The sequence below is a fragment of the Notolabrus celidotus genome, chromosome 21, assembly GCF_009762535.1.
Source record: "Notolabrus celidotus isolate fNotCel1 chromosome 21, fNotCel1.pri, whole genome shotgun sequence".
Taxonomy (NCBI): domain Eukaryota; kingdom Metazoa; phylum Chordata; class Actinopteri; order Labriformes; family Labridae; genus Notolabrus; species Notolabrus celidotus.
Genome location: NC_048292.1, coordinates 24,670,467 through 24,691,569, shown reverse-complemented (window position 1 = coordinate 24,691,569; position 21,103 = coordinate 24,670,467). Strand labels below are relative to the sequence as shown.

Genomic DNA, 21,103 nt, shown 5'->3' with positions numbered 1-21,103 from the left:
GACAACAGTAGCTTGTCTCCTCGGCCGACCACTGCTTTGACTTGGAATCCATTAGTCTTTTTTATTTTTTCGCTGTAGGACAATGGAGTAAACACATTTCGTTTGTGTTTTTGATCACATTAACCCAGCCCCCCACCCCCCGCCCCGGACGTAAGCAGTTTGTGGTTCTAGACCAGCAAAGAGTTGGAGCCGCTCTGGAACCAGTATTCCCGGCAGGGAGTCTGTTCACTCACAGTTGAAACACGAAAAAAAGGTTCTCAATTGAGCACTGGCTCCGAACCGGCCCTGAAACTGCCTTGGTCGAAAAGGGGTATAAGAGGGCAACAAAAGCCCTGGAACCCACAGAAGGTGCTTTTCAACAGCAGGAACTTTCCCAAGGAACTTGGGACCTTTTGCAGAACTCTATGCATTTTGATAGAAGAAACCAGGGTCCAAATTTAGTAGCTGGATAGTTGACCTACCCCTTGAAAAGTCCCTGCTCATGTGTTAATACTTTCCAAAGGTCCAGGAACTTCAGGGGGCAAGGCCACAATAGGGCCGTCCACAATAACGTCACAAACAACTGTGATTCAATTGATTCAATAACTCCTTAACATTTGTCTTCTTTGAGTCCGATAGTAGGAATGCATCTCTGTCAGGTCCCGGTGTTACAGTTTAAAGGGTGACCCGATGAACTGGCGACCTTCAGCTGACTGGGTCAGCGGGGTTGTCAAGCTTAGAACGGCTGTTGAAACACAGAAAGAGTCGTTGGGCATGCATCCCAGTTTAGCTCTTTATTAAAATATCAACAGATATTAATGGTATAAGTTTTGCGATAAAAGCAATTAGGACCATGACTAACTTGTCTGACCGGGCACATTGTAGCTGTTGGCAAGGAAGCTAAAAGCTGCTTCAAGGCCAACTCCTTGTCTCATATTAGGTTGTCTGAAAGGTTAGGTCGAGTCAGCATTTTCAATATGATGACCGCCATCAATGGGCTTCAAAACTCAGCTTCAGAAACCAAAGGCTGCTGTCACTGAGACTACGTCCATGATTTGTACAGTATATAGAAAGAAGTTGAAAAAGAAGTGTGGCATTAAGGCTTAAAAAAATCACCAATCAATTAACTCACATACAGTATCATCAGGGTGCTCATGTGTTTAATGAGGCAGCCTTTATAAAGGCCTTGTTCACAGCAGGAATAATGAGACAGCGCAGCAGGAAGAGCACAGGTGTAATTAATTATCCTAATTAATGCTGCGTGTCATTTCGTTATCCCGGTCTCAGGGTACTGTGCCTGCTGGCCCAGTGGGGTGTCTGCTTTGTAACACCTGATGTTTCCTTCCTGAAAAGTCATAATCTCTGTTTATATAAAGGTCTGCAGTGAGTCGCTGGATCAGATTCAGCAGGTTTGGAGATCTCAATAGGGTTATGATTTTGGTACACTGACTAGCAGAGCTGCCTGCTTGTCCAATCAGCAGCCAATCAATGACCAAAAGTACAAAAACACAACTGTGGTTTAAATTATGGGAGAACAGGAATGGGCTCCTTAATCAACCTGCAACAGCTTTTATTCAATCAATCATCATTTAGTTCAGAGAGAGCAATCACTGGGGTTCAGAATGAATCACTTTTTTTAACTGCAGCAACTGAAAGTAGACAGCAATGAATCTGAGATAACCTTCAGTATATTAAATATTTCCAACATGCCTTACCCTGTCCTAATCACAGTTTGAAAATATAGTGTCATGGTCCAATATAATGTGCCTCAATTAAATGTAAGTTACTCACTCTTTTTATTCAACAACTCTCTTGGTAGTTTAAAGCACGGCTACATGCTACTGTAACAAAAGTCTTCAAGCTGTTGTTCCTACTGGGTCATAATGCTTTCTGATTTTCAAGTGCTCTTTTACTGATTTCTCAAATTAGCTGAATGGTAGATACAACTTTGTGGCAACCTCCAGTGTTAAAAAATGAAGTCTACTAGAGAAACATTTTAAAAAGCAGTTCCTCAGTTGTCCACTGGGGGCTAGCTACAAAAGCCTTGAATCCCAATCGACACCCATGTAAAAATGGCCACCATTACAGCAAAATTACAACTTGGTACAAAAGGAGGATTTGTTTTGACTAGGTAATTTTTATTTAAACACACTCTACAGGCGATTACTTTTTGGGGGGACTCATCTGTTTGAAGATATTAAGACTACAGGTTTAATCATAGTTTTGCATCAGGAAGTTTAAGGCCTGTGTAAGTTCACGATAAAGTCTCTTTATCAGTTTCTAGTTTGACCTGCTACAACTGAACACTGAATAACCGTGATGCATTCACTGCACTGTAGGAAACAACATCACTCTGCCCGTAACCCGTGAGGAAGCACTATGCACTTAGCTAGACTGTTCTCCACTGTTGTCCCCAGTGGCAGATCGTGTCTTCCAGCTACAGTCCTGCTCTACTCTGGGAATCTGTGTTCAGCTCTGCAGTGACTCAGCACTTGGTACTTTGGTCATTATTGTGGTGATGTTAACTGTTGATGATGATAATGGAAGGTCTTAAATGGTTTGGTTGCTTCATTGTAGATGTTCCTTATTTTATTAAGAAAAATAAATAAATAAATACAATTCCTTATTTACTTTTGTGCATTGCCTTTACACTGCTTGGCAGTACCTGCATCCAAATGGACTTGAAGCACTTTGTTACCCGTACTGATCTTGTTTCCTCTTGTCTAGATCTTTGCTTGTGTTGTTCTTGTTCTTGTATGTACGTCGCTTTGGATAAAAGCGTCTGCTAAATGACATTGTAACATTGTAACATTGTAACCCTTAGTAATCTTAAAGGGAAGTGCACAACTCAATACAATACTCTATAAATTGATACACATAATATAATTTGATATATCTTTGTTGAATCAAAGTAGGCAAATAACCTAAATCTGAGAAAAATAAGAATCTACAAACTAAAATCACAAAAATCTCATCTTACATTAAAGACCTGCTTCCTTTTAGCACCGTCAGAAATGATGGATTCAAGAAGTTCATCAGAAAACTAAATCCAGATACAAACTAACAAAATGTCTGGTATGTCAACTTCCACTCAGGAGAAATTTAAATGAAACGATTTATCGTGATAATTATCGATATCGACTGATATGAAATATTTCATCATGATAACATCATTTTCAATATCGCCCAGCTCCAAGTTGAGCATTTCCAATATGTTGACCGCCTTGACGTAGCTTCAAACCCCTTTTGAGAAACCAATGGATGACATCACTGAAACTGCCTCCATGTTTTACATACTGTAGTATATAGTGATAGTCAGGGTTAGGGTGCCTTACCTACACCTGCTGCATTAGAGTGTGTTTGAACCACCCTGTTACTGAAATGCATTTGGTTGAAGAAAAGACATGTCCTTCAAATGATGTTGTGACCCATTTAAGGGTACAGACCAGTTTGCTCCAAAGGTTTTGCTAGTTGAAGAAGGCTCCTGAGAGTGTACTTGTTGGTTTTGGAGAAAAATCAACTGGTTTGCTTTTGGGAACAAAACAGGGGAAATAGGATAACTATTAAAAAAGACGAAGAAGATCAAGGGCAACATGTCCGATATAATACTAAAAAAAAAAAAACAAGGCCATTAGTGTTATCAGGGACACTTTCTACCTTGTTACTTTACCCTGTAACCTCAATTTTACACCGTGGATTTGCCATTAGGGACCAATTGTTTTGTCTTAGTTGGTGTAGTGTTTGAATCAGTTTCTCAGTCTATAGTAAAACTCTTTGATTATAACACTGCAGAGACTTCAACTGAGAAACAAGAACTGCTCCTTTGTGTGGAGGAAAACATTTCTATTCTGCAGAATCAATGTCTGTGAATACATTCATGGGCACACACACACACTCACACTCACACACACACACACACACACACACACACTCACAGACTGACATAAAGGAGGCAAAGTCTGAGGCTGACAAGATCTAAGCGAGTAAATGAATCTATTATGAATGGCAGAGAAAGAACTGCACGCACACCCACACTCATCCAGAGATATCTCCTATGTTAATGATGGATTGTCGCGCACATCAGCAGCCAGAATATCTGACAATCAGACCTGTCAGATTATTCAAAATAAGAAAAAAACCTGGGGGTATGAATCAGAGTCCCTGTGTGCTCCTCATGTGATCTCTGGCATCTAGACGTCTGAATATGAAAAGGTTTCTGGAGCGAGAGACGACCGGGATGAGACTCCGTTCATGGAGTTACTTAGTTAAATATTAAACGTGGCACACTTGCACATCCAAACTAATTCACAGTTTTTTCTAAACATGTCAAGTGTAAGTTCACTCCAAATCCAAATAGAAAAAGATGCAGTAAACAAAAAGCTTCTGCTTCTTTGGCTCCACTTATTGAGCTCTGCCTTGACCAATTAGATTACTCCTACTTATGAATAAATACAGGCTGTAATTTAGGAGAAATTGGGCTGGCCAGATTGTTCAACGTGACCGCGCTGTGTACAATGTAATACCATTTTGGATATCCAAGCTATTACATTTCAAACAGTTACACTCCTGGATGACAAAGGGCAGAAATTACAGCCTCATTAACCCAGCTGTACAATGCTGAAAGTAGGACACAAGGACAGAAAATGGGGGACATGGAGCGTGTGTTTCAGTGTAAAGGAGCACACATACACACCTCTGCATGATTACCTCATGTCTCCCACAGGGCTCCAAGAGCAGCCACACTGAGCTGAGCAACAACTGGAGCAGAAGAGAAGCCAGCCTAAAGTATTTGGTGACTAAGAGAGCAGTTGAGAACATGGTGGGTGGTGAATACATGCATGTACACAGAAAAAGAGACAACAGACACATGAGAGATGAGAGAAGGAGACAACAGAGGCGAACAGCTCGCTCGTGGAGAGACACTCAGAAACCCGGGATCAAAGCTTCAGTATTCTCTTTTTTGTGGTGGCGGGGAAACCTCGGCTGCAGCTTTTAGATCCTCATGGGACACTGAGACACTCTGATTACAATATTGATCATTAAAAACAACAAAGACATGCTAATGCACACTTAAATGGATTAAAATTAACTCAGATTAAGAGCTTCAGGCAGATTACTAGTCATACATAAATGTGTACATGATGAAACATAGCACATCCTTCCCTCTGCAGGATGAGGCGCGGCTTTCAAATGACTCTGATTTTGTAGTTTAATACAATATGTAATAAATTATCACATATTGTCCCAGACAGCTTGTTTGAGAAACCACCTACCAGCTCAGCATGCAAGTGCCACTGTTAGTACTGAAGTCAGCAGGCAACTGTATCACAAAAGCCGGCAGAGCCCAATTCGCCACAGACCTGTGACTTGGATTTAAGGGATGTCCTCAGGTTGGTATGTGACATATCTTACAGTTGCAGGGAACATACGTTTCATGGAACTTAAATGGAACAGAGAAAGTGGGAGCTAAACTGGAACTCCTGATAAGTGCAACCTCATTAACAGGGATCACTGGACAGTGGACATCAGTGAGTAATCATCATTATCTCAGACTGACTGCACGCCATAATGACACTGATTGGACACTTTGCACATGCAGTCCTGCATATTTCTCAATGTGCAACAGTGTCATCCTTAAATAATAATGAAAGCTGAACTATGTAACTGATATGTCTGTGGGTCACTGAGTGATCTCCAGCTGAATCCATGTTGAAGCTTTGAGTGTGCTCAAATCATTCTGTGAAAGTCAGTGTCTGACTTTGTCTAACAGTGTCTCTGATCTTTTTTAAATACATCATCAAGATGTGTTTTTCTGTAGATTAAATATCATCGCGGTCTAAACTTAGATGCTACACAATAGGTGATTTCCTTACATTACAGCCCTGTTGGAGTGGAATTATGGAAGCTACATGACTCATTTCAGAGACTGGCTCCTTCTGAAGGTCCCCCGAGCGTGCTCTGAACTTGGTAAATCTGCATTTCATTTGATACCTCTTACCCATGAAATACCCTCCCACACACTCTACAGATTACAGCTCTTCCCTCTCTTGCAGAGTTTAGGACTTCGATTTTGAGCTGCTGTGTCTCAGATTGTAATTGATTTCTATAGTTTTTTTGTGATCGATAAAATGTGTTTTTCATTCAATTCTATAACACGCCTGTGAGCTTGACAACAATGAAGGATACAAATAAAGGTTTTGAATGAATAAGACAATAACTAATAGAATGGATGAGTGGCTCATTTAAGAGCCACTCAAATGAACTGTAAATGGGCTGAAGTTATGAATGGATAGAATTTTTAATGATATTTTAATAGGTAAGTGTGCATTTAGTTAACTGAAGCATTACACATTGTCCAAACCAGAAGTTCTAGTTGGTTAAATAAGTTCAAATATGTTTTCTTATTTTAGGCCTGGAATGTCAAAGCTTTAGTGCTTCAACACCGGCTAGTGGTGGGTGGAACCCTGACTCTATCAGTCTGAAAAGACTCACTTACATTGCCAAGGGCAAGAGAAAAGACGCTCAACTATGTGAACCATACAGGAACATACTAGCAGGAAGTGAGAGTTTCATCTGAAAAAATTCAAAAATATCTCATTCTGGGTTTTTTTGTCTGACATCTATGAGTGTTAGTGAGTGTGTAGGTGTATGAGATGTATTTATCCTTGGCCTCAGACTGTTGAGGAGTTGTTCTGTCACTGGTGTTAAGTTACTAAGAAAAAATAAATTCTGGAAAGCACATAAATGGACATTACCCTGAAAAGGGGACTGCAGGGCGGTGGTGCTAGCTCTGCTAGTCACACTCATGTTTAGCAGGTGTCATATAAATCAGGCCTAAATGTGTTTTCCTGAGTATTTTCTTACCTTTAGACAAACTAGTCATTATCTACATTTCCATTTAAATTACTTTGAAATTAGTCACCTTGGAACGTTCCTGATCATAAAGATCAGGAATTAAAATATGTAACTGTGAAAGGATGTCATCCATTTTCTCATAAAGTTGCTGAAATGTACCTTTATACCAACCCATACAAAATAATGTATGGGTCGTTTTGGTGGGATCTTGTTTCTTCAAGTTATTATTCTAATAATAATATTAGTAGTAATATAGTTTTTAATAATAATAATAATAATAATAATAATAGTATTAATAATAATAATAGTAATAATAATAATAATAATAATAATAATAATAATAGTAATAATAATATTCATAATAATAATAATAATAGTATTAATAATAATAATGATAATAATGATAGTAATAATAATAATCATAATAATAATAATAATAGTAATAGTAATAATAATAATAATAATAATAATAATAATAATAATAATAATAATTGACAAGATTTATATTGTCCTTTTCTAGATACTGAAATACTTTTTACATGGTGTGCAAAACAGATACAGGTTTAAGACAGGACAGATAGGGAGGGAGCAGAGCCCACATGTTGTAGGCTTTTTTAAAGAGGGGTTTTCAGTTGATTTTTAAATGAGAGAAGAGAGTCAGAGAAGATTTAGTATGGTCCATAAAGGCCAACACAACTTTGAAGATTAAAGATTTATCTGACACTAATGCACTGCTCAGCAAGGCATAATACTATGTGACAGGATTTTTGGAACTATGGTGAACAACTGCAGCTTTCTTGTTGCATACTGTCATTTTTAAAAGCAGTGGGTTATGGGATGGTACTGTGTCGTGTGATTTAAAGCTGCTGTATGTAGGAATGGTGTAAAAAAATTTTTTTACTTTTTTTCTGCTGGGTTTGGAGAAAAGGTCATAATGCCCATCGGTACTCATCAGTAAGTGAAGGAATTTGAGACTATTGTGAAATCTCTGCGTTTCCCAATGCCTTTGTATCAAGCAATGTTATTATTCCCCTCGTTCCCGTTATGACGGACCAGTCAGAGCTAATCTCCAATCCTCTGTCCTTATTGGTTAAGGGGCGGCCGCTACTATGTCCTCCGATTGGTTATGAGTCCGGCACTATCATGACTGCACACGCAGATCTGTGTTGGGGGCTCAGATGAAATCTGGTTGGGAGGGATAGTGTTGACATTCGAAGTCCCTCTCTCTGAACAGATGTTTACTCTGTGAATACCAACAGCAGCTTTAACCTGAGACAGGCTCAAACTGCTGGATGACACTTGTTTTGTTGTAAAACCTCTTCTCACAGCATCAAACCTGAGGTTTCATTATAATGGAAATTGTGTTACTTTCTAATGCAGTGAACTCATTTGTCATACCAATGAAAATATGTACTGTACATAAGACAAATTCAACTGTTCACAACTGCTCACAGATCTGAAAATAGGATTGCCATAATGAGTGAACATATTACACACAGGAATCTTCTGGGGTTTGGGAGACAGGGCCTTCAAACAGCCTTTCATGCTGTCCCTATTAGTCGGATCCTAATGAGTCAGACGTACTAATGACTACTGGATGGGGATGTTTTCTTGGAAACTGCTGATCTCTTAAACCAGGAGTGTGATCTGGTTCTTAATGTGAAAGTATGAATCATTGGATTTCTGCGTCAGTCCGCTTCCACTTCCAATCAGATCATTTAGAAGAAGAAGAAATAGGTTAGGGACTGAATGTTATAGACTTGTATGGGCTGACAGAAGTTTTCATATGTTGAATCTGCATATTTGTGTGTGTCTGTGTGTCTGTGTGTCTGTGTGTCTGTGTGTCTGTGTGTCTGTGCGTGTGTGTATTCCCCCGACAAAGCACTGGGGAGCATTGCAGCCTGCGCCGCCCCCGGGTAAGACTTGGATCAAGCAGAGAGAAGAGACATGGAGACAGACACAGAGAAGAGAGCGAGAGAAGGAGAGGGAGAGATGCAGATACAGAGGTAGAAAAAAGAAGCTGACAAAATACAGTCAACATTATCTGCAATAAATAACACATTCTATATCATGGTGTTCGTCTTTGTGTAACTCCTGATTCCTTTTCATCTTGCTTATCCTTATTTCTACACATCTAATCCTACACAGAATATGATATTTCAGTTATTCTGTTGATTCACTGCCATGCTATTCTGTGGAAGATTACCTCTTTGGAAACGGCCTCTAAAGCTGAGTCAACACAGACAATCCTATGTCTCTTAGTGTCACAGTGCTGTGGTACAAACAGACTCAGAGTTTGTTAGAGATATTTGTAGAAGAATATTTGAAAAATGTGTTGCATCTCATCGCATTTGCCTGCCAGAGAAAACCCCAGGTTATCAGAGTGCACAATTACCCAGAAACACATGCACAAATACACACAAAACAGATGGGGCCCTGGGGGTTGTCTTCCAGGCAGAAGGATCCCAGGGACCCCGTAGAGACTGAGGAGAGGACACATGCATGAGGAGCAGCAGGGATTCTTTCCTCCACAAACACACACACACAGTACCTGCAGGTTTTATGTTCATACTTTAAAAAACCTTTGTGAGCTACAGAGATTTTAATTTTGGAATAAGTTAAATCCAGAACAAAGACATCAAGCTGGCACAGCCATAACGAAAAATAACTGAAACTGAAGATATCAATGTGAGCCAAATCCAGTCTCTGCTTCAACAAGAGAGATATCTGCAGATATAAACACTGTGATGCCATCAATCAAGTAACGGATTGTGGTACCTTTGGTCTAATGTGCAGGAAAGATGATGTCATCCATGGGAGTTGTATGGATATGTATTTAAATGAATGTGTGAACTTGTGTTTGTTATTATGTGTATTGCTTGTGTGTATAGGATGTGTGCAGGACTGCTGTTGCGAACCAAATCGCCCCTTTGGGAAAATAAAGATTTTCTAATCTAATCTAATCTAATCTAATCTAACTTCATTTAAAGCTTAAAAATCACAGTACATGTCTCTGAATGTTGAAAAATATACTGCAATTAAAGCATGGAGCCAAAGCAAAGAAAATACTGAAGTTTAAGTCAAACAATAAGACAAAGATCTACATTAAGAGCAAACTAAAGGATGACATTATGCATACGTTAGTGGACATTATGTCTATCAGGTAAGGAGTACAGTGTTTCCCTAGAGAGCAGGTGGAACAAATGTAGGACTAACAGAAGAGTCGGATCACTCGTACATTTGTTGTGACTAGAAACAGAAACTGTATCCTATTCATCATTCAAAGGACGCATTTCAAGACCCTCTGATCCACAGCTGGGCGACAATGCTGTCTCAATTCAAAGACCTTCTTTTAGCCAATGAATGCATCCTCCTTCCCTGGCTAAGAAAGATGCACCTGGTGCATACTTCATATCCCAACCTATCCCAGGATTCTTTGTGCACCAGTTCAAACTAGATGGCAGATACACTGTTAAGTATAAATCTCCTTTCCTTTAAACAAGGAAGATCTTGAATCTTCACAATGTTGATTTACTAGCCAGCTAACGACCTGATGCTAGGAGACAGGAGCGGCCCTTTAAACATAAGAGTGGGGTAACAGCTGCAAACAGAAAATGCTCTGTAGACTAGATTGTCTCATTTCAGTTCAGCCTCACCCCAAGCCTTTCCACAGGATGCGCCACGTTGCGTTACGGCTGCACAGCATATTTGCTCCGCCCGACGGCACGGAGCTTGGAGTGTAGCACCAGCTCAGAGCAGCCAGGATCAGATGGGTCCAGCATAGAGAGAACTACATACAAACAACAGGTTACAGAGCCTTTCTGTGGTTGAATCATTTGGATAGTATACCATTACTTTTGTGCTTTAATCATCACTGAGTATGATGCAGAACTATAAAGTTTAGTTTTTTGCAGGTTTAGATTAATATGAATATAATAATAATTTTGTTGTCCTGTTACCTTCTGACACAGTTATCATCTTAAAGTCCTGTTGTAGTCGACATGGATCACTGATATGCGGCTGTTTGTAGCTTACATCCATAATCGATGAATATTTCTGATCTACATGATCTTTAAACGGTCGGGAGTCTGTATATGATGTTTTATTTTGAAATTGGCGGATGTTGTATGCGATCCTTGTGCCTGACTTCCTGTCCAGATCGTTCTTTTCTGTGCAGATTGACGCGTCCTGGGCACAGGCTCCGTCAAAATAGACTTGAAGTGTATCTCTTGCGGAGCGGTGCGGGGACACACTGCCGAGACGGAGCTGAGATGCGCCCCAGCGTGCCCTGTGTACACATCATAGACTGTATCAAATATGGACGTATTATCTGTGACGTCACCCATCTGTTCCTGAGAGCTGCTTTGAAGCAAATTGACGGCAGCAGCCATATTGGAAATGCGGAACTCAACCAGGCAGAGTGTGACGTAGTGTGAGCCTCTTAGCCAATGGCTGTGTGTTCCCGACAGGGAGTCACGTCAGTCATGTCCTTATTTGGGCAAAACTCGTAATCTTAATATCTTCTGAACCGTCACGTTAGAAAAAAATTCACCCCCCGTACAGTGTGTGCCATTAGAGAGATTAGCTTTGTAGGGCCAAGACGTTTTTTGAACCAGGCTGTGAACATGTTTATTAATGCTGCAAAGATCGTCTTTTTCCCATTCATGTCTATGTGGTTTCCGGTGTTTCTGCAGCCAGCCTCAAGCGGATTTTTGATGTATTGCAGTTTATAGCACTTCCGCATTGGCTTCATCATTTGAGACCGGAGTTTGCCGCTTGCGTAGTACCCATGATGTCACCCATCTGTTTCTTAAGCACTGTTTTGAGGCCAATCGTCGGCGGGAGCCATATTGCTGCTGTCGAGCGATTGTGACGTAAAGAGGCGGGCTTTAAGCCTCCTCGCCAACAGCTACAGTGTTACCGCCTGTCAGCTGTGCCTCTCATTGGAAGACTCGTAATCTCAATTTCAAAGATATTGAGATTGCGTTAGAAAAATATTTGCCCTGTACAGTGTGTACCGACCGAGAAATGAGCTATCCAGACTTCACTCGTCTTTTGTACCAGGCTGTAAACATGTTTATTTCTGCTGTGAAGATCTTTTTTGAATTGTTGTGTATGTGGTTTCTGGTACTTCTGAAGCCAGCCTCAAGGGGATCCTCGATGAACTGCAGTTTTTAACATTTCTAGAACTTTTAAGCATTTTTAGACCAGAGGTTGCCGCTTGTTACACATGAACGTATTGGTTGCGACGTACGCTGCCTATCCTGTGTAAATTTGGAGTTAACGGTCTATGTCAGCTATGTAAGAGACATTCTTCGTAGCCTGTACCCTTAGAAGGATGCAGCCCATGAAGTGGGACACAGCTGAAGCCTCTTATGCATTTTGCTACATGATGTTGTTGTATGCTCAACATGTGGAGATTTGGTACTCTTGGTGGTTCTGTCAGATAGATGAGAGGTTTAAACATTCTGGGGAATAAACTCTGCCACTGTCACACTCTGCATGTGAGAGTTCCTGATCAGTGTGAAGGTTTAACAAAAGGAAACGCCAAACAGTGAAACCAAAAATCAAGACACCAACAATGCTAGAATGTTAATATTTTGTATTTATCTTACTACGTTTACAAGCTGGATGCATACTTTCTAAATCTCTTGCACCTTGTTATTGCACTTTCTAACTTGTATCCTTAAGTTTTCCCTATTTCTCTGATAATCTCTACTTAGAAAAACTATTGCTAAACTGTGAAGTAATAAGTATTTTCCCAGCATGGTTAACGACACAGAGATCTTACATCTCTTTGTGGAGCTCTTTGTGCTTCATACTGGTAAGCCCTCATTCAGAGTGAGGTGGAAACAGCCCGATTTCACTTTACTAATTTAACTTTCCCTCTCTGCCTCTCTCCCATTCAACCCGAGTTCTTCTTTCCCTGCAAGTCTCTTTCACTCAATTTCTCCCTCTTCTGCCCCCCTCTTGCTTTTATATCCCTTTGTCCCCTCTGTACTCCTTACCCAGCTAAAAAGCTGTGCACGGCGCCTCACAATGAAGTGCGTTTCTTTCACATGTTAATGTTTTTACTCACGACTCAGCGCACAGCACAAGGCAAGAAACAGAGCCGGTCAGAACAACAAGGCTGTGTTAACACACGCACACACACACACACACACACACACACACACACATCGATACACACGGCAGAGCGGCTACAGTTTCAATGAATCCAAATGAACTGCCACTGAGTCACCTTCAGATGGAATGATGAACTTCAAATCCAACAGAGAGGAAAATGAGAAGTTTAGAGTGTAAGAGGAAGAAAAAAATCAGATAGAGTGAGAATGAAATGGTTTTAAGAGGAAAGACAGAAAGATGGAAATAAAGGTTAAGAGATTAAAATCAGGATGGGTAGAAAGAGAACGTCTCCTCTTCATTTTCATTGGCTGTGCATCATTCATCATGGTTTGAGTGTATTCCATAATACAAACACTCACACTTTGTCAAACAGGTGCAAGTGCTGCAGGAGTGAAGGTACAGATCTGACAGAGGGAAAGAAAACAATCTGCAGGATGAGAATACACACGTGTCTGTTCACATTCATGCTGCTTTGACAGAAACGACTCAGGACAAGTGGAATAAACACAATCTCACGGCTGCGTCGGTTTCATGCCTCTGTGTGTGTGTGTGTGTGTGTGTGTGTGTGTGATGAGTCATTGCAATATTACAAGTCCATTAAAACATGGCTCATCACCAGTTCTCATGTTTAGACTCATGATGAGTAATTAGTTTGATAATGTATTCCATAAATCTATTTTCTTTTTCATTTTGTCTGATGAACACTGTTGCTGAGTGACAGATTGATATTAAATGTGTATCTCTGCACTTATTTAAAGTCAGTTTGATCCAAACACTGGATTCAGATTATTACACCAGCATTACTACGCCTGTTTCTTTCAAAAATGTTACTGATCTAAGTCAGAAATACTTTATTCTGAATGAAATTAAGTGGAAAAGTGCATCTGCATTTATAAATGTTTGGGTGTCTATAACTTCTAGGGATGTAAGTTTCATGTATTTTCCGTGATCGATCTTTGGAAAAGTTGACCATCAATTATTGATTAATCATTAAGAAAAACATAAACGTTTTCCATGTCAAAAACAATGCCAAATTTGTTTTTTCCCCTGAATCAAATTTTCCTTCACAACAAAATGTATATAACTGACAGTATTGAATATCTATGGATCATACTGAGGTGTTCAAAATGTTAAACACGCTAAATATCAACATGTGGAGCAGGCTCATAATCTCTGAGGACATACAGTCATAAAAGTGAAGGCTCAGACTTCAACAAGAGAACTGAACAGAAACATATTTCAGACTCACAGTGTCCAGTTTTCTGTCTACTCGTTCTTATTAAGAAGCATGTGAACGTGGTCAGGTGTCAGCCGGGAGCGCAACCGGATCATAATCAGTCCGGTGGTGGAGAAAAAAAGCGCTCATGGAGACCTGTCACTCAGCTGCAGCCCCCAGCTGAGCGTCTCCACTGTGAGCAACACCTTCAGTCAGCTGATTCACATCCAAACATGCTTTAAACTTAAAACACCTCCCTGACAGCTGAACCAAATATGAGACCACATGATGTTTGTTCCTTCCACGTGATACAAAATCGAAACAAAAAAGTGTTTGAGTAAGTTCTTAACAATCAATTAATCAATACTCGATTAATTGTTGACATCCCTAATAACTTCTAAGATCAAATCTTCTCATATCACACCAATCTTATGCATGAAAATCAACTCCTGAGACCTTTCATTTAAAAAATATGTGCATATCCTTTTTTTTTTTTACTCCAGGTTACAGTTTTATAAAAATATCATCTTCTAATAAGTGGCTAATCAAATGCACTCCTGTTAAAAAGGTTTGAGCTGGTTGGCCATCACTGTACAGACATACACTCAACAATAACCAGTGAATCTGTAGGTTTCAGCTTGTGTGCAGGACTTTAGCCCAGCTTCAGTCAGTGTCTCGAGTACCATACCAGTAACAGGTGTCACCCTGGCTTTTTGGATCTTGCTTGCTGTTATCGTGCTTTGTAATTTAATTGGATGAATGATTTTAATCATCCGACGTCTGGGTGTTATCAGAAAAACAAGCTGAGCACATGTAACAGAATCTCAGCTTGCAACCGCCAAGTCTAGAGGAGCATCAGATAAATGAGATGTCAATTTGAAACAGCTTTGTTCAGGCTTTTATGGGCTTTATGGATCTGTTTGTTTTGGAGAGAAGGAGTCTTCCTGGGATAATTTGGTTCCTGGTAAAAATCTATTGAACACTTTAAACTTTGAAGAAATCTTTACCTAAAATCATTGGATCAGTTGGACATTCAGACTTATATCTCAACATGTATATCATAAATGTTTTTAAGAACAACATCCAGGCCTCTAAGTAATGTCTTAAGACTTGACCACACAGAATAATTAGCTTCAAATGGCATCTCCGTTATCAGTGGCAGCCCATTAGGGGTCTGGGTTAATAAGTGTAATAGCTCTGTATTTAGTCCCCTGATGACCTGTTAAATCTGATCGTTCCTCCTGATTGCCCCCGACCAGTAAGAGGCTAATCTCTCCCTCTGGGACCAGTACTGTCTGTCTGCTGCGTCCGCTCTTTGTTTCTGGTGGGCCACAGCTTAGCCCAGTGGGGGCTTTGAGCGGAGCTAGCCGAGGTCGTCTAAACATATGGTCTGAGGCTGATTGAGGCTCTCTCACGGGAGCTGTTAATGGATAATTCCCTTAATTCTTGTGATTTTCAGCCTGTCCACACTGACTTAACCAGACTGATGGGACTGTCCCTCGTTGTCCGATTTAAGAGGTGTCGTGTGTTTGGACAGGTGAGCTGAGGACAACTCCGTCCTCAGGACTTTCCAATTGAAACTTACTGTTACTGATTATTTATTGCATTATTACTCCAATCAGGAACTCAAAGAGCTTCATTTCCAAGCCCTGCTTGCTTTTGGACATAGCTGCCATGATAAGTGCAAAATGCACCATATCCATTGGTGTGTTAACAAGGTATCAGTGCCTCATTGCTTCCTTTGAAAACTTATTATATACTGGAATGAGACAAAAAGATAGAGGAGCAAATAAATATACGAATATAATTCATTTTTCCATTTATAGACTATACCTGCAAGTATATCTGACACCTGCAAAAGTGCAGCATTTTTTCAAGTTTATTATTAAAAAATCACCAAATAAGATCTATGAACTAGTGGATGATCTTCCCCAGAATTTGTTAGCATCTCCCTAGATGTTCAGTAGGCTATCAGAGAGAGAGGGACAGAGAGTGAGGCATCCACCGGTACATCCTTCTTTGTAATGCATTGATTAGAGTGTGACGTCTCATATAGATGATACACCCAGTGTCATTACTTTAGGGTTTTTGCATTTGTTTGCTGTCAATGTCATTCTGCATTATCATAGTGAGAAATTGTTCAGATCTATCATTTTCAAGCCAAGTGTCAAATGTTGTGAAAACAGTGTGTTGCTTGGGCAACTCTATAAAATACACTGATGAGGACTGTTAAAATACCAGACTCAGATTGGCAAAGAGAAATGGGAGGAGGTGGGATGAGGCCAGCTGCCCCGTGTATCACGAAAGGAGCAGGTGCAGGTGTGTGTGTGGAAAAGAGAAGGGAAGTGGAGCAAGGTGAGCCAATTAAATTAGTGCCTAAGCGAACACTAAAACAAGTTTAAAAGTAAAGAACCAAGCCTACTTTAACTAATGCAAGACAACTGATGACATCCCCCTGATTGAAAGTGAAAGTTAACCTCAAACAGCTAAAGCTCACCCTGACCTGAGTACGACCAGTCGATGTCTTCTGGGAGTTTCCTCAGCCCGCGGACCAGCGGCTCTGCTGCCGACACTACAGAGAGGAGATATTAGAGATAATTAGCGTCATTCATCATTTTCAAGAACACAAACACAAATGCACAGGCTGACAGGTGAGACCACAACCAGCTGCTGTGTGACTTTGCCACATGATGAGTGATGGGCTTTTCCTGTCTGTCATTCAGGGGATACATTTCCCAAGTGCCCTGGAAACAGGCTGACTTCATTCAGTCAGAGAGGAGAAGCCAAATGTGGTAACACTGTCATATGTGATGTCACTGTATATATGTGTGCCTATATATATATATATATATATATATATATATATATATATATATATATATATATACTAGCATCTTATTCTCAGTCATCAGTTTCATTTCAGCTGCTGCTGCACATACAATGACCTGATTCCCTCTGCAGCCTGAGAGCACCTCCGCCTTTTTTTTCCACATTCTCTCAGTGCAACACACACACAGGTTTCTCAGATACAGCAAAACCATAAGACCAACCCTCTGTCTCAGTAATACACACTCACACGTACAGAGCACAGATATCATGGGTTATCAGCTTACAGCAGACCACTTTAAAGGGTGCAAGAGGGATCTGTGACACTATTAACTTTTCTAGCACACTCACACATACACAGGTACACACACATCTATTTCATGGTCGTCATTTTCACTTGGGGACAGTAGAGGATACAGTTATGTCTGAAGTGAGTGGATTTAATGTGTCTCTGTGTGAGTGTGAGTACGACTATCCAAATTGATTCTCATACTAGCCAGGATTCTGTCAGTGTTTGGATCGCAGAGCAGCATCAGCAGCTGTTTTTAAATATGGTTTTAGGACTTGTAATGCCATACGACTGTTTTCCAGGCTGTCAGTTGTAATGGTTGAGGAAATCTGAGGAATATTCAGAATTTCCCCTGGCTCGAACTTGATAACAACAACGATAATCTAAAAGGGAAATTAAGAGATAGTTTTAACCCTCCTATTATCCTTGGGGTCAACCCCATTCAATGTTTAACATCATTGAAATTAATGACTAGCAAAAAATTTTTTGGCTTCATATTTCGTTGACATGTTCCCATAGACTGTAAAAAATATGGACGTAGTATCCGTGACGTCACCCATCTGTTTCTGAAGAGCTGTTTTGAGACCAATCGGCAGCGGCAGCCATATTGCTTCTGTCGAGCCAGTGTGACGTAAAGAGGCAGGCTTTGAGCCTCCTAGCCAACAGCTGCAGTGTTCCTGCAGGCAGCTGTGCCTCTCATTGGAAGACTAGTAATCTCAATATCTTCGAAATCACCGAATTAGAAAAAAATTCACCCCCCTCACAGTGAGAGGACATCGAGAAATTAGCTATTCAGACTACACTCATCTTTTGTACCAGGCAGTAAACATGTTTATTAATGCTGCAAAGATCGTCTTTTCCCCATTCATGTGTATGTGACTTCCGGTACTTCCGGAGCCAGCCTCAAGCGGATCCTCGATGAACTGCAGCTTTTAACACTTCCGCATTGACTCATATTTTTAGACCGGAGGTTGCCGCTTGCATGTTCTAAGTTCCTCAGTGACCCCAGGCTGTTTTAGCTGTATACAAAATAAGAAATATCAACCTTTTACACACATTTGTTTTGGTTGTTTGGATGATATTGAGGTCACTATAACCAAGGACACTTCCACATGTGACTGCAGGAGCTGGGATCGAACCACCAACCTTTAGATTGAGATATAATATTTCCAGCCACCATGTCTCTGAAGACATTCAATGATGAGTCCTGTGTCATACGTTTTGATAACATAGAAACAAGGCAGGGCCGACGAGAGCATGACAAACTCGCAGCAGTTTGATGTTCTGATTTAGAAATAAAGTCCTTCTGAATGCTTTAAATTGTGTTTATGCTTTAAATATATTTTATTTAAAGGATATTTAGGTAGTCACCAAAGAAACATAAAGTACCTGACACATAAACATGGGTAACAATCAGTTTCTGGAGGTTTAAAATGCTGGAGTCAAATTGACCCCAAGGATAAAAGATGTTAGTCATTTTGAGGGTAACAGAAGGATTAAACAACACATTTGTCAACATTTGATGAGGTTTCATTGCTGCAGTCAGACAACAGCTAGCATTAGCATTCAGGTACAGGTACAGGTTTAAAGCTCATATTACTTTTTGTTAATGTGACACAAAAATTTAAAGAAGTAAAAGTTCCTCTTACATCCTGACAGACCACGTCCTCACTGTTTTTTGTGAGGAAGTGGTTAAATGCTGCTATTAGCTATTGTCTTGAGGCTGTTTGTCCGTCTCTCCACCATCAACTTCATGTATTACCATCCGTCTTACTTAGCACCTGGCTGTGTTGAAAACCCCATAACAATGGTAAGTTATTCTTAATAGCAACAACACTGGGGACAACCAGATCACACATGTAACATTGAATCATCTGTGGAATTGAGACCAGCACATTCATTCAAATAATGATGTCACCTCCTCCTGTTCACCATGTTGTAAAACATTCATACACTGTATGTAGCATCGGTAAAATGGCTGACCAACCATCATCATGCAGAGAAAAGAAGGTAAGAGACGGTGAGAAACTTGTGAGGGATGTTAAAAAATATATATGTAAGTAGCAAAGTTAAAAAGACCAAAACAGACAAAAAAAAAACAAAGGAGGATCTCATACAGCTGCTTCTGTATTTTCTGCATCAGTTAAGAATGTCAAGACAAAATTGCTAATGTTCAGACTTTACCTTGAATTAAATGTTTTTAGTTAAATGTGATTTATTACAGCAAAACCGGCTAATGTAAAGACTTAACTGTGAATAAAAATGTTAAATCGAACGTTATCCGACCAGTAAGTAAGAACACAGTTTCTATGGAAGACAAACCAACCATAGACTGTATAAATAATGGACGTAGTATCCGTGATGTCACCCATCTGTTCCTGGGCGCTGTTTTGAAGCCAATCGTCGGTGGCAGCCATATTGGAAATGTTGAACTCAACCAAACTTAGTGTGAGACGTAAAGAGGCGGAGTTTGAGCCTCTTAGCCAACAGCTATGTGTTCCCGCCTGTCAGTCAAGTCAGTTATGTCCTTATTTGGGCAAAAACTGGTAATCTTAATATCGTCTGAACTGTGACGTTACAAAAAAATCCCCCCCCCCCCATACAGTGTGTGCAGATAGAGAAATTAGCTACGTAGACCCAAGCTGTTTTTTGAACCAGGCTGTAAACATGTTTATTTCTGCTGTAAAGATCGTCTTCTTTGAATTGGTGTGTATGTGGTTTCCTGTGTTTCTGCAGCCAGCCTCAAATGGATTCTCCATGAATTGCAGTTTAGACCGGAGGTTGCCGCTTGTTTAAAACACACAAGTGGCAAAGAGTCAAAGAGACCAAAACATACATAGAGAGAAACAAAAACTGCAACTGGTTTGGGCTTTGGCAGTGTTACAGGTTTACTGGTTAACTGATCGTTGCCAGAAAAGTTATGGGGAAAGTGACCTTATACAGGTGCTGCTGTGTTTTCTGCATCTGTTTAGAATACCAACACAAAAACACTAACATAAAGGCTTTTCTGTGAATGAAAATAGTAAATCAGTGTTTATCCCACGTGTATGAAGGATAATAAGAACATAGTTGGTATTGAAACAGTATACCAGAGAATTTGAGGGACTTTTTTTGTTTAGCGGCATAAGTAAATCATTTTCAAATCAATGAAATTATCTATGAATCAATATTTAGTGTCACCGAGATCAAATCTTTAGTTAGTAGCTGCATAATAAGCTTTTAATCGGGGTCCTGCTCACCCAGTTGGGATTTTATTTATCATACTGACCCACTCACTGTACATCATCCCAAAAATGATTGTCAGATTCTTCACATTTATAGAATTTACAACCTTGAAACAGTACTAAAACGTTATAACATTTGAGCCTCAAGTCTGTGTATGAGATCAGAGAAATAGCTGCATGTTAATATGATGAAGTGTGTATAGAATCACAAATCTTGCATACAACTACTGGAAGCTGACTCGTGTTAGCCAAACAGAGAACACAGATACCAGGTCTTAAAATTGAGATCAAATTTATGTTTTAGTGTTTTGCACCCACAAATCTATCATACACATGGGTATCAACATTGATACTGTAAAGCACTTGAAATATAACCAGACGACATACTTAATATGATTAGACAGGGACAACAAACACAACCTGACAAAGCCTGACGCCGAGCTGTTCCCTTTAAAGAGAGGAGTAGGAAGAAGCAGGGGTTACATGCTAATACAGATTATAATATCAAAACTCATCTTGAAGGAACTGGTTCACAAACAGCATGAATAAATACAAAAATAAGAATAAAATAATGAATCCTCTTTTTTC

At 40.0% G+C, this 21,103-nt stretch overlaps 1 protein-coding gene across 3 annotated transcripts in view; it reads right to left on the bottom strand.

Moving 5' to 3' along the window:
* The window catches only part of ptprz1b (protein tyrosine phosphatase receptor type Z1b), a 120,969-nt gene that overhangs the window by 51,210 nt on the left and 48,656 nt on the right, over positions 1–21,103 (bottom strand). For all 3 annotated transcript variants that reach the window (XM_034673182.1, XM_034673179.1, XM_034673180.1), the window contains one exon: positions 16,680–16,748. Coding sequence is in view for 2 of the 3 variants with exons in the window: in XM_034673179.1 (XP_034529070.1) it covers positions 16,680–16,748 (69 nt within the window). In the remaining variant the exon portion in view is untranslated. The remainder of the gene's footprint in view (positions 1–16,679; positions 16,749–21,103) is intronic.